The 12578-nt window shown below is 44.7% G+C and overlaps 1 protein-coding gene across 1 annotated transcript in view; it reads left to right on the forward strand.

Moving 5' to 3' along the window:
- The window catches only part of MALRD1 (MAM and LDL receptor class A domain containing 1), a 900174-nt gene that overhangs the window by 203732 nt on the left and 683864 nt on the right, over positions 1 to 12578 (forward strand). The window contains exon 7 of the mRNA XM_073677476.1: positions 7834 to 7994. Coding sequence (XP_073533577.1) covers positions 7834 to 7994 — 161 coding nt within the window. The remainder of the gene's footprint in view (positions 1 to 7833; positions 7995 to 12578) is intronic.

Here is a 12578-nt window from a genome sequence, read left to right on the forward strand (position 1 = left end):
TTTCCTGTTTAGTCCCGGAGTACTAAATTTTACTAGGGGGGAATGTGTCACCCCAGGCTTGGATGCCACAAATATTAAAGGCTGTGTCTGAGAGCAGGAGGGAGGTTCCCTGGTCAGGGACAAATAGCATACAGCACCTCCTGCCTCAGGACAGTAGGGGGAGCTGGCTGCCCCTATAAAAGCTGGAACTGAGGGCAGGTTTAGAGAGAACTGGACGACCTAGCTCAGGACTGAGACTAGTCCCGGAGAAGGAGGGACAGTTCAGCTGTAGCCGAGGAGTCCGTGAGGCAGAGGAGAGACTGCGAGCCAGGGACAGAGGCGACGAGAGCCGGTCCTGGCTGAGAGAATTACACTACCGGACATTGGGGTCCGATGCTGTCAGGGTTGCAAGCCCAGCAGCAGAGAACCAACCCGCGAGGGATTTCAGGTCCCTTGGCCTAAGAAGCCTGGAAGCTCCGCCACACAGAGGGACCAGTACAGCACGGAGAAGCAAAAGGTACCTAAGGCCCGAGTCGCAAGCCATACAGGCGAAGTACACGGCCAGCTCAGGGACGTGGGCTATTACACCACGAAAAAGGGGATAGTCAGCAAGGGCAGAGAGAGAACGGTAGGTCTTCACACTCACCCTGACCAGTGGGGCTCGCCCGAATGCTCTCAGATACCCAGGCCCACTCCTAACCGGTACTCCTGTTGGATCAGTAATAATATCTGCAATAAAGACCCTGGACTGTTTGAAGCGGACTCTGAACTCTTATTACTGCGGCCTGCACTATCACCCCCAGCATCCACATACGCTGCCCTGAGGCTACACTCTTCCTATAGGGAGTTATCCGACCCCTGTCCTGCACACCAACATCAGCCTCAGCGGTCTGCCTTGCAGCGGCGGTCATCCCTGACCGCAATCCATGGGTGGCGTAGTCGGACATTCATAACTCCACAAATAGACTGCCACAGCATTTGATCTGACCACCCTGAGCCACGGGATCGGGTTGCCACTACTACCCCCATCATCGCACTAAAGCCCGGTTCCGGGTGCACCACGGCCCAGGGGGCGAGTCACATGTTCATTTCATGTCAGATTGGCGGGAATGCCATTTGTTGCACCCCCACTAATCAGACATTGAAGACCTATCCTAAGGATAGTCCATCAATATTTAAGTCCTGGACAACCTCTTTAAACATATACAGTGGGGGAAATAAGTATTTGATACACTGCCGATTTTGCAAGTTTTCCCAACTACAAAGAATGGAGAGGTCTGTAATTTTTATCGTAGGTACACTTCACCTGTGAGAGACAGAATGTAAAAATAAAAGCAGAAAATCACATTATATGATTTTTAAATATTTAAATTGCATTTTATTGCATGAAATAAGTATTTGATCACCTACCAACCAGCAAGAATTCTGGCTCTCACATAACCTGTTAGTTTTTCTTTAAGAAGCCCTCCTACTCTGCACTCTTTATCTGTATTAATTGCACCTGTTAGAACAGTATAAAAGACACCTGTCCATAGATTCAATAAATCACAATCTAACCTCTCCACCATGGTCAAGACCAAAGAGCTGTCTAAAGACACCAGGGACAAAATTGTAGACCTGCACAAGGCTGGGATGGGCTACAGGACAATAGGCAAGCAGCTTGGTGAGAAGGCAAGAACTGTTGGCACACTTATTAGAAAATGGAAGAAACACAAGATGACTGTCAATCTTCCTCGGTCTGGGGCTTCATGCAAGATCTCACCTTGTGGGGTAGGAATTATTCTGAGAAAGGTCAGGAATCAGCTCAGAACTACACAGGAGGACCTGGTCAATGACCTGAAGAGAGCATGGACCACAGTCTCAAACATTACCGTTACTAACACATTACGCCATCATGGATTAAAATCCTGCAGGGCACGCAAGGTCTCCCTGCTCACGACACCACATGTCCAGGCCCGTTTGAAGTTCGCCAATGACAATCTGGATGATCCAGAGGAGGCATGGGAGAAGGTCATGTGGTCAGATGAGATCAAAATAGAACTTTTTGGTATCAACTCCACTTGACGTGTTTGGAGGAAGAAGAAGGATGAGTACAATCCCAAGAACACCGTCCCAACTGTGAAGCATTGTGGGGGAAACATAATACTTTGGGGGGTGCTTATCTGCTAAGGGGACAGGATGACTGCACCGTATTGAAAGGAGGTTGGATGGGGTCATGTATCGTGAGATTTTGGCCAACAACTTCCTTCCATGGCTGGGTCTTCCACCATGACAATGACCCGAAACACACAGCCAGTGCAATTAAGGAGTGGCTCCTTCAGAAGCATTTCAAGGTCCTGGAGTGGCCTAGCCAGTCTCCAGACCTGAACCCAATAGAAAATCTTTGGAGGGAGCTGAAACTCAATGTTGCCCAGTGACAGACCCGAAACCTGAAAGATCTGGAGAAAATCTGTATGGAGGAAGGGGCCAAAATCCCTACTGCAGTGAGTGCAAACCTGGTCAAGAACTACAGGAAACGTCTGACCTCTGTAATTGCAAACAAAGGTTTCTGTACCAAATATTAAGTTCTGTTGTTCTATTGTATCAGATACTTATTTCATGTTATAAAATGCTAATTATGTAAAATTCATACAATGTAATTTTCTGGATTTTATTTTTAGATCCTGTCTCTCACAGGTGAAGTGCACCTATGATAAAAATGACAGACCTCTCCATTCTTTGTAGGTGGGAAAACTTGCACAATCGGCAGAGTATCAAATAATTATTTTCCCCACTGTATGGGCACCATAATTCAACTACTATAGCTTACTATATGCACATCTATGTCTCCTAGCTACTTGTACATAGATTATAGGTCTATGATACAATTCATGGAGTAGGTGGCAGCTATGGCGAAAAGAGTCTGGAGGGTTAGCAAATCTTTAGGGAGTGATTTTCAATTTGCTAATCTTATGTCTGTAAATTAGTCTTGTTGACTGCTTCAATATCACACATAAGGGACCGTATATATTATATGGATTAGTTCTTATTTGAATGTTTAACTATCCCATGCATTAAATCATAAATCCGATCCCCAGATAGGCTCTATACCTCATAGTTACAGTAGGAGCGTTGCTAATTTGACATCCCAGCAGACAGACCGTCTAACCATAAAAAATGGTTAAATATCCGGTTAATTCGCGAATCAGTGTGAGCTCCGCCATGGCGCTGGATTTCCTGGAGAGCTGGAGGAACTGACATCTGCATAAGTCATGCTCCTATTTTCTGTTCCCTATATTAGAAGCCAATACTGACTGAGGCTCTGAACATCTTGGAAGAGACAGATGTTGGAGCTGTAATGGGAAATTTCAGCACAAAAGCATAAAGTGTCAAATTATCTTTCAGTGGGTCTTGTTAGAGAAGGTCACAGGTCATGATTGAGTCCCGTTATGTCATGCGCTGCGGATGGGAAAAGACTGGGCGGCTGACAGATTGGAACACAGGAGCAGCCAGCGGTCTGCGGCCGGAGATAGCACACCGAGGAGCTGAGTGAATAGGAACTGTCAGGATGATTTTTATTCTTTAAAAGTAAAATTAAAAAAAAGAATCCCTATGAAAACAGCCATGATTGCCAGGCAAGACTGAATAAAGACCAGCGATAAAACCTGCACCTCCAGATAAAGAGAGAGTTACAGCTTCGGGAATGAGAACTGAAGAGAGACACAAATACTCCAATTCTGTTTAGATATAAAATGAGTCGATCTCATAAAACATTTTTTTTTCTTTGTAAATCAATGGTTATAAGGATAATACCATTTTGGTGCATTTACTTTATATACTGACTGATATTCAGTTAGTACAAGATCCAGAACTTAAAGGGAACCTGTCACATTGTACAAGCAGTCCGATCTACAGGGTATAGAACAGGAGGAGCTGAGCAGAATGATATATAAAGTTGTTGAAAAGAGTCAGTATAACTTGTATTTTATCCATTAAAATCCCTTGTGTTTATATGAATGAGTCCAATGGGCGGTCTTACTAGTGAAAGACTGCCAATCATTGGATAGGACCGCCCCCTGGACTCTTATGCCTAAGCCTTTTTTCACAGTATTGCATAATGTAGACACACATACACATTAGATACTGGTAGAGAAGATGCGCACTCAGCTATGAGAGGTGGTGCAGGCTGAACTGGATTATGCCAAGAAACTAAATAAATAAAAATCAGCCGCACTCTTGACTACGATGCAATAAGTGAAAAGTTTATTCCAATCCATAAATATACACCACACCGCTGATTTACAAACATGAGCGATGGAACATGAAGCGAAATGTTGTGACGTTTCGACCCACTTCAGGGTCTTTTTCAAACACTGCAAGGAAGCTCTGCATAGACAGCGCATCCCGCACCGGATCCCCACGCCACCGCCCAGAAAGGCTGTACCATAACAGGGAACTGTATGTCATTCTCCCAAAGCAGCACCTCCTCTAAAGAACTTCCTTGCGATGTTTGAAAAAGACCCTGAAATGGGTCAAAAAGTCATGACATATCGCTTTATGTTCCATCGCTCATGTTTGTAAATCTGCGGTGTGGTGAATATGTGGCGCCCCTGAGGGTTCAGTCGCCACAGAGGTACTGCACCTCACCCAGAGGTGTGGTGTCTCCTCTCAGGTAAGGAGGGAGTGCTGCCCGGAACCCCAACACCCACATTCAACACTACACTACTCCAGGCCGGCTGGAAGGGCAAGATGCACTGTGTTACTGCTGAGCCCTGTCCCTGGCTGGAGTGGGGGGAACCAAAGAGAGGGGGAACCAGTAGTGGGTGAGAGTGGAGGATGTAGAGTAGGGGAGCACCATAATAGGAGGTATATAAAGGGAAGCCATCTTAGGGTGGCAGGACAGAGAGTGAGAGTGGATTCAGTGAAAGCAGAGGAGGGGAGCAGAGTCTCTTCAGGAGCTCTGCTCCAGAAAGGGGCCTAGTAATAGAGGCCCAGGAGGGGAGCAGAGGAGAATGGCGCCATTACAGAAGGGATCCTAGGGGGTACGGTGAGTGCGGGACGGCACCCGTACGCCCGAATCTGACAAGTGTCAGAAGGATCAGGCCGCAAGAAGGGAACCGGTCCCTGGACCAGCCGTGTTAGTCAAGGTCTCGGCTGGAAAACCGGAGGCTTCTGCACTTTCATGGTGCAGTTGCCACAGTCTCACCCTAGTCACCGTGAAGGGCATCAAGTAGGTCCGGGAACTCCAGGTTGCCCAGAGGGACTTTAGAGCACCCGATCGGGACTGTGTGTGGGGAAGCACAGGGCAGGAGGGAGAAGACCCGGCGTGAGAAGTCGGTCTAGTAAGGATTCAACATAAAGAAAGCGGGGTTCCGTCAAGTGCTCCTGATATACTTGAGAAAATGCTGGACCCCTTATCTGGTAGACGCAGTGCGACGCGGGAGGCTGACACCCGTAGAGTGTACCTGAGGAACTTGAACAGAACTGTGAGTAAACTCGGACGACTGCACTCCACTGCCTCCGTCAGTTATTTCCGCTGTGCCATCTCTCCTGCACCAGAAGCACCAGCATCACCATCATCTATACTACACTGCCCTGGGGTCCGCTCCACCTGTGGGGAGCCGTTCCAACCCAGCTGCCCTATCAACCGCCCCAGAGGTCTGAACCAGCGCTGGTACCTATTACCAGAAACCACAGGTGGAGTCACGAACACTTCCTAAGAACTACAAATCCCATATAAATATATTTTCCTCCCCCCTTTTTGTTGACCGCCCTGGGCCACGGACCGGGCCGCCGCCACTGTGACATATCTCTCCCCCCAGCATCTATAGGCCCGGCACCGAGTACCCCACGGCCCTGGGGGCGCGTCAAATATATATGGATTGGAATAAACTTTTCACTTATTGCATAGTAGTCAAGAGTGCAGCTGATTTTTATACACATACACATTGCACACATATTCATACATACTGTATTATACACATAACATACTTATTGGTACATATTTCCGATATAGGCATACACATTACACACATTACTCAGACGTGCAAAGAAACAGCTGAAGAGAGCTTAGGACACATCTTCTCTTTCTGCAAACTCCATCATTATTCTGTCCATCCCAAGTGAGCTTCTTCTTAAATGAAGCCAGTAACTAGCTCCTGCTGCTGTAGCGCAAAATAATACTGACTGAAGAGGGAGTAAGTGACTCGCCCAGGAGATGAGGACGACTCGGCGCCCGGGCCTTGTTGTTGCCTGACTTTGGGGGATGTCGCGGTGGTCGGCTCCCGGGCCCGTACCCTGGGGTCACTCTTAAAAGAAGGGGGGAAGTTTATATGGGATAGGGAAATGTTCGTGACGCCACCTGTGGTGTCTGGTGAGGACCACCAGCGCTGCAGCAGTCCTCTGAGGCCGGTGTTCTGGCAGCTAAGATGGTGTAGCTCCCCACAGGTCGAGCTGGGCCTCAGGGCAGCGTAGGTGTAGGGAATGCAGGACAGAGGGGACTCAGCCGGGTCAGGAGAAGAACAGGCACACTCGCAACAGTTCACTTCAGTACCTTTACTGGTGGTGTTTTCAGGCACGATCCAGGGCACTGTAGGGTGCATTTCAGGACTCTCCCCAGTGAGTGGGTGTGGGGCCTCCTGTTTCTTGCCTTTTCCTGGTAAGTTTATGACCTGCCTGGAGCTAGGCCTAACTTGGTCTCTGTCTGGCACCTGCTGACCTGGTGGTAGGGCCTTCTGTTGGAGATCACACTCCCTGGTCTCTTGGGCCTCTGTGATTCCTGACCCTGGGAAAACGGTCAGCTTCTGGTGTTCCTGGGACATGTAGTTCACCAGGGGTTCCGGTTGTTTCTGCTGGTCCTAGAGATCCTTGCGGACACGGACCCGGTGTCCGGTATATGGTCTTGGGGTGAGCTGGCTAAGCTCCTCTGCCCCCTATGTAGCTCGCTTACTCCACTCGCCTTCGGCCACGCTCGGGGCTCTCACTAGGCTTCACACTGGCAGTAGGCCTTGCTACTCTTCACCGCTCTTATGGTGTCGGCACGCCTTGGGCTCACTAACCTGAGCTCCCTGAGTCTGTACTGACCTGACAACCTCTCTGGCTGCAGCAGACTGACTGACTGCCTAGCTCCACCTTCCCTATTTATATCCCTAATGGGCTCCCTCTGGTGGTCTGAGGTGGAAGGTGGAGGTATGTGAATGCTATGAGGGCCTCTTGTGGAGGAATCCATCCATGCACCCCTCTGGGATCTGTGGCACCAATGCGCAGCAGGGCGCCACATAAGGCCACGGCCCCACTATCAGTATTTGGTCAGTATTCGGTCAGTATTTTTTCTCAAGAGTGAGAGCCAAAACCAGGTGAGGAACAATCAGAGAAAAGGTATAATAGAAACAAGTCACCAATTCTGCATTTATCACCCACTCCTGGTTTTGGCTCCCACTCCTGAGAAAAAATACTGACCAAATACTGATAGTGGGGCCATGGCCTAAATTTTATTCTCTTCCAAGAAAAACTATCTGGCAACTTTGTTTCTTCTGGGGCAGAACTAAGCCAGGCATGGTTTGCACCCATTCCAACATTGGGTGTCACTTTTGCAAACAGCAGAAGGGTGGTGGTGGATCTGCCCAACTTCTAGGATCTACAGCTGTCAGTAATGGAAATAATTCAGCCCCCGGTTCAGCTGATATTTAGGGGTCTCCATTGGGAGCTCATATTACTCTACATTTTTAGGTCTTGGAATAACTGTATTAGACATGTACAAAGGAATCTGAATGAAAAGAGATGAAACAACATTTGCCTGCGGTCTATAGCAGCAGGCCATCCAGGGCTTCATGTTTTTCAATTCCTGACATCTAACTACTTTGCTTATCACCGCAGGACATTTTGTTTTTGTTGATGGGAACCCCAGCAATTTGCAGAAAAGGGCTTATTTAAAAAGCTCACTGATTCACAGGAGCAAAGGCAAGATCTGTCGCTTTTATTTCCATTACATGATTGAGAAAGACAACAGTCTGAGACTTCTGCTCTACTCCGATGAGGTAAGATTCCATTAAGTGCCGTGTTCTCCTAAGCGCTTCTACTCAGCTGGAATTTACTTGTCATTGCAGGGAAATAGCATTATAACATTTCAAATTATAGAAATATTAAGTGGTTTCTTTGCCAACAGCATTCATTTGCTTTAAAACTTGTTCGAAAAAAAAAAATGAAACCAAGTCTTCGAGAAGTAGAACAATCTCAAACTTACTATTAACGCAATTACTTTAAGATCCTGAAAACTTTGTGCCTGATGTGCAATTTCAAACTTAAAAATCTCAAACTTAATAATAATAATAATAATAATTTTTATTTATATAGCCCCAGCATAATTATTATTATTAAACTTTAGGTGCAAATAAACTATAAACATATAGTAGCAGGATACTTAAAGGGGATATGTCAGCAGGTGTTTACTTTTTAATCTCAGAGCAGCATAATGCAGGGGCAGAGACCCTGATTTCAGTGATGTGTCATTTATTAGGCTGTGTGCTGTAGTTTCAATACAATCAGTGTTTTATCAGCAGGAGATTATCACTTCAGGACTAGGTCTCACAAGCCAGGCAGTCCAGCTAATCTGTGTAACCCCTCCCCATCACTGATTGGCAGCTTACACAGAAAGCTACCAATCAGTGGTGTGGGCGGGGTTATACACAGCAGAGAATTATGATCACTGCTACATCTACAACAGACAAAACAGAGATTCTATCAAAACTGCACCAAGCAATCCAGTAAGTGACACATCGCTGGAATCAGGGTCTCAGCCACGACATCATTCGGCTCTCGGATTACATAACAAAAATCTGGCAACAGATTCTCTTTTAAGGGAATGTTTGGCTTGTAATTTTTTATTATTTGAAACCGGATACTAAAAAATAGGCACACAGAGTTTTTTTGCTGAGTTTTTGGAGCAGAAACTGAGAGGACATTTGGGGGATGATTTGGTGAGTTTCTGCTTAGTTTCAGCTCCAACAACTCCTTGATGAACTCTGTGTGCACATAGCCTTAATCTGTTTTTATTTTTGATTATAGACATTTTTATTCTATTTTTTGTACATGGTTATAGGAGTACTAGATAGTGGCCCGAATCTAACGCATTGGGTATTCTAGAATATGTATGTAGTTTATTTATGAAGATTTAAGAATAATGCAATGTATATGTTACTGTAAAAGTCAGAAGGCCGGTAAAACCTAGGATTTACCGGTCAATCTGGACATTTACCGAGGCCGTCGGTAAAAGCTCAAAATGAAAAGTAACATTGGACTTTTACCGGTGAAGTCTTGGTAAATGTTAACATTTACCGTCGAGCGTGGTAAAAGTCAGAAATATCAGGTGTGAAGATGGAACATCTGACTTTAACCAAGCGCAGTTGGTAAATGTGCACATTTACCACGGCTTCTTGGTAAATGTAGCTGAGAAGGGTGTAAGCGCAGTTGGTAAATGTGCACATTAAAATGTAGCTGAGAAGAGTGTAAGCGCAGTTGGTAAATGTGCACATTTACCACGGCTTCTTGGTAAATGTAGCTGAGAAGGGTGTAATAAAATGCTGGTAGTTACTTTTACCAACACATGCTAGTAAATGTAAAGATTTACCAATTCGCCCAGGTAAAAGTCCAAAATCGGTCGTTTATATGGAATACATCTGACTTTTACCAACGCTGTTGAGAAATGTTAAGATTTACCAAGACTTCACCGGTAAAAGTCCAATTTTACTTTTTATTTTGAGCTTTTACCGACGGCCTCGGTAAATGTCCAGATTGATCTGTAAATCCTAGGTTTTACCGGCCTTCTGACTTTTACAGTAACAAATACACAGGATTTTCCAGGTAAAATATATACATTATCATTAAATTTTATTGCTCATAGAACTTAATACAACTGAACGAAATTGTTAAACAGATCATCAAAATATATAAACCATTACATGAATATCTAACTGTATTTAAATAAATCATCGGACGAAAGAAGTATATCGACACTATAATATATTTGTTAACAATATCAACCCAAAATATTTTTGTTCACCACATTTCTTGTAAATACGTTTTGTCTATCTATAAGCAACTTTCCTTGTAAAGGGGTATGAAGAACTTGCACCTTGACGTTGGATCTCATTTTAACTCTTGAAAATGCAACGTAGAGTTGTCCATGACCAAAAACGGGCTCCGGTAGATATATGCCAACACGGTGTACAGTTTGACCTTGTGACTTGTTAAATGTCATGGCAAAAGCTGGTTTTACTGGAAACTGTCGATGCCGAAGCCTAAATGGAAGAACGGTGTCCGAAGGATATAAATCAACGTGTGGAATGAACACTTCATCTCCTTTTGGTGATCCAGTGATCACTGTTGCTTGAATTATGTGGAAATGGAGTCCAGTAACAATATGGCGAGTTCCATTACATAGACCATTTTTTGTATTTAGATTCCGCAGCATCATTACGATTGTTCCAACTTTGAGTTGTAGTCTGTGGGATGGCATTCCTGATGGCGTAAGACTATTTAAAAATTCAACTGGATAATGCTCTCGTTCATCTTCATTGTCTACATCCACTGAATCATCACTTTTGTACAACTTATACTCTCCAGGCATTCTATCCATCACACGGGAATTTAGCAGAGCCACGTCATCGTTCTTGGGACAGAGAATTGCATGGGAAGAGGCCCTTTCAACACTGCTTTGGTCGTTCACATCAATTTTAACACATTGCCCAAAAACATCACTTACGACGCAGTCAGTGCACAACATGTCTTCTGGTATTTCAATAATGTCTTCTCCAAGGTTTTTTTTGTTGCTAAGTTCACCGTTACCAAGTTTAACAAGACACTTGTTGTACTCTGGGTCAGAAGATTGCATGTTGCTAATTAGTTGGAGTTTATTAAACTGCTTCCAAAGGTCAGCCATTTTTAAGCTGGACTCGATAACATCTGTTCTTGTTCCATTTGGTATGACTGGAAGGCATTGCCTAAAATCTCCGCCAAAGACAAACACTTTACCTTCAAACGGAATTTCATTTTTTTCAGCAACATTTGTAGTCATTACTTCACGCAGAAGTCTGTCAATTAAGCTCAAAGCGTATTTGGGCGCCATGGTGCACTCGTCAAGTATCAAAAGATTTGCGTTGTTTAACTGTCTTCCTGCAAATATGTCTTGTTTTATTCTGGAAATGGAGATTTCGTTGACTGGAACTGGTATCCCAAAGACTGAATGGATAGTGAGACCTCCTTGTAAAAGGTTTACTGCAATACCTGTTGTAGCCGATGGCAATACGACTTTTCCCAACCCTCTAACGTGATGCATTAAAACTTCATAGAGGTATGTTTTACCGCTCCCTCCTGGACCGTCAATAAAGAAACATTTTGGTCTTGCATCTGCTTGGTTTTCTATAGCGCTCACAATAGTGTCATATGCAATCCGTTGTTGTTCATTTAAGGAGTTTCTCTTCTCTGTTGCCAACAATAATTCGTAAGCTTCGTCATACTCTGGAACTTGTGGAACTTGAATTGCAGGCTGTTGCAAATTAAAGTCTGAAAACGTTTTTCCATGCATTAATAAGACATTTTGGACATCTTGCATGGCATAAGATTCGCAATTTTGACAATTTCCACTTCTGTTGTGAAGACATTAGCAGTAATCCTCAATTATATGTTCTTTGAAATTTGTCCAAAGTTGAGCCGGATTTGTAGGCGGTCCAAATACGCAGATGTAGGCAAACAATTCACGAAGTTGCTTAGGCATATGTAGGGTAACTGCGTCTTCTAAAGTAAGTCTCCACACAGTATCATCCAATAGAAGTCCTAAAGCCAAAGCTGCAGCTTTAAATGTATCGTGCAATACTCCGTTAACTGTTTTCAAATGGTTTCAATGGTCGCGGGCGGCTGGTGCGACCAATCAGCGACGCGGGATTTCCATTACAGACAAACAGACAGAATTAGACGATTATATATATAGATTTGTTTTGTAAGCTGCTGGAGGCACTGGTGGTCTGACCCTACCAGACAGGAAGTTATCTCCTATCCTATGGCCATGTTACACACCTGTCCCGGGTTCGGTCTTTGCTCCCTTCTCCCTGGTCCGCAACCCCCTGTTGTGCTGCACAGGATAAGTGATAACCTGCCCTGTTGGGTGCAACCCTTCACGTCTCTTCAACCCTTCAAAGATGCCAAAGTCACCAGACCTCCCAGTTGCATCTCCCGGCGGCAACTGTAAAAAAAAAATTCAAGCAGGAGTGCAGAATGTGACAGGAATGGTGGGAAATTTTAAAAGAAAAACCTGTACTCTCCTCCGCACTGACTACTGTGTCCCCCACTGGTCTCTTAGAATAAACAATGTCTCCTGATGGCTGTAACTATCATGTCACATTTTTTATGCCAGGAGACTGGCAAGGGACACAGTTACCAATGCGAAGAAGCAGTGCTGGTCCAAGAGAGGAGTAATTTTTTTACTCTCAACCTGTGACCTATGCACTATAAATTTTAAGTTAGGGGGAGAACCCTGTTAAGTTGAAATCTGATTTGTTACAGAGGATAACTGTTTTTAATCCATTTTGAATAAAGAAACTACAATGGGTACTGAAAGTATTCACACT

The sequence above is a fragment of the Phyllobates terribilis genome, unplaced genomic scaffold, assembly GCF_046119375.1.
Source record: "Phyllobates terribilis strain yellow unplaced genomic scaffold, ASM4611937v1 Scaffold_4__5_contigs__length_816908805, whole genome shotgun sequence".
Classification (NCBI taxonomy): domain Eukaryota; kingdom Metazoa; phylum Chordata; class Amphibia; order Anura; family Dendrobatidae; genus Phyllobates; species Phyllobates terribilis.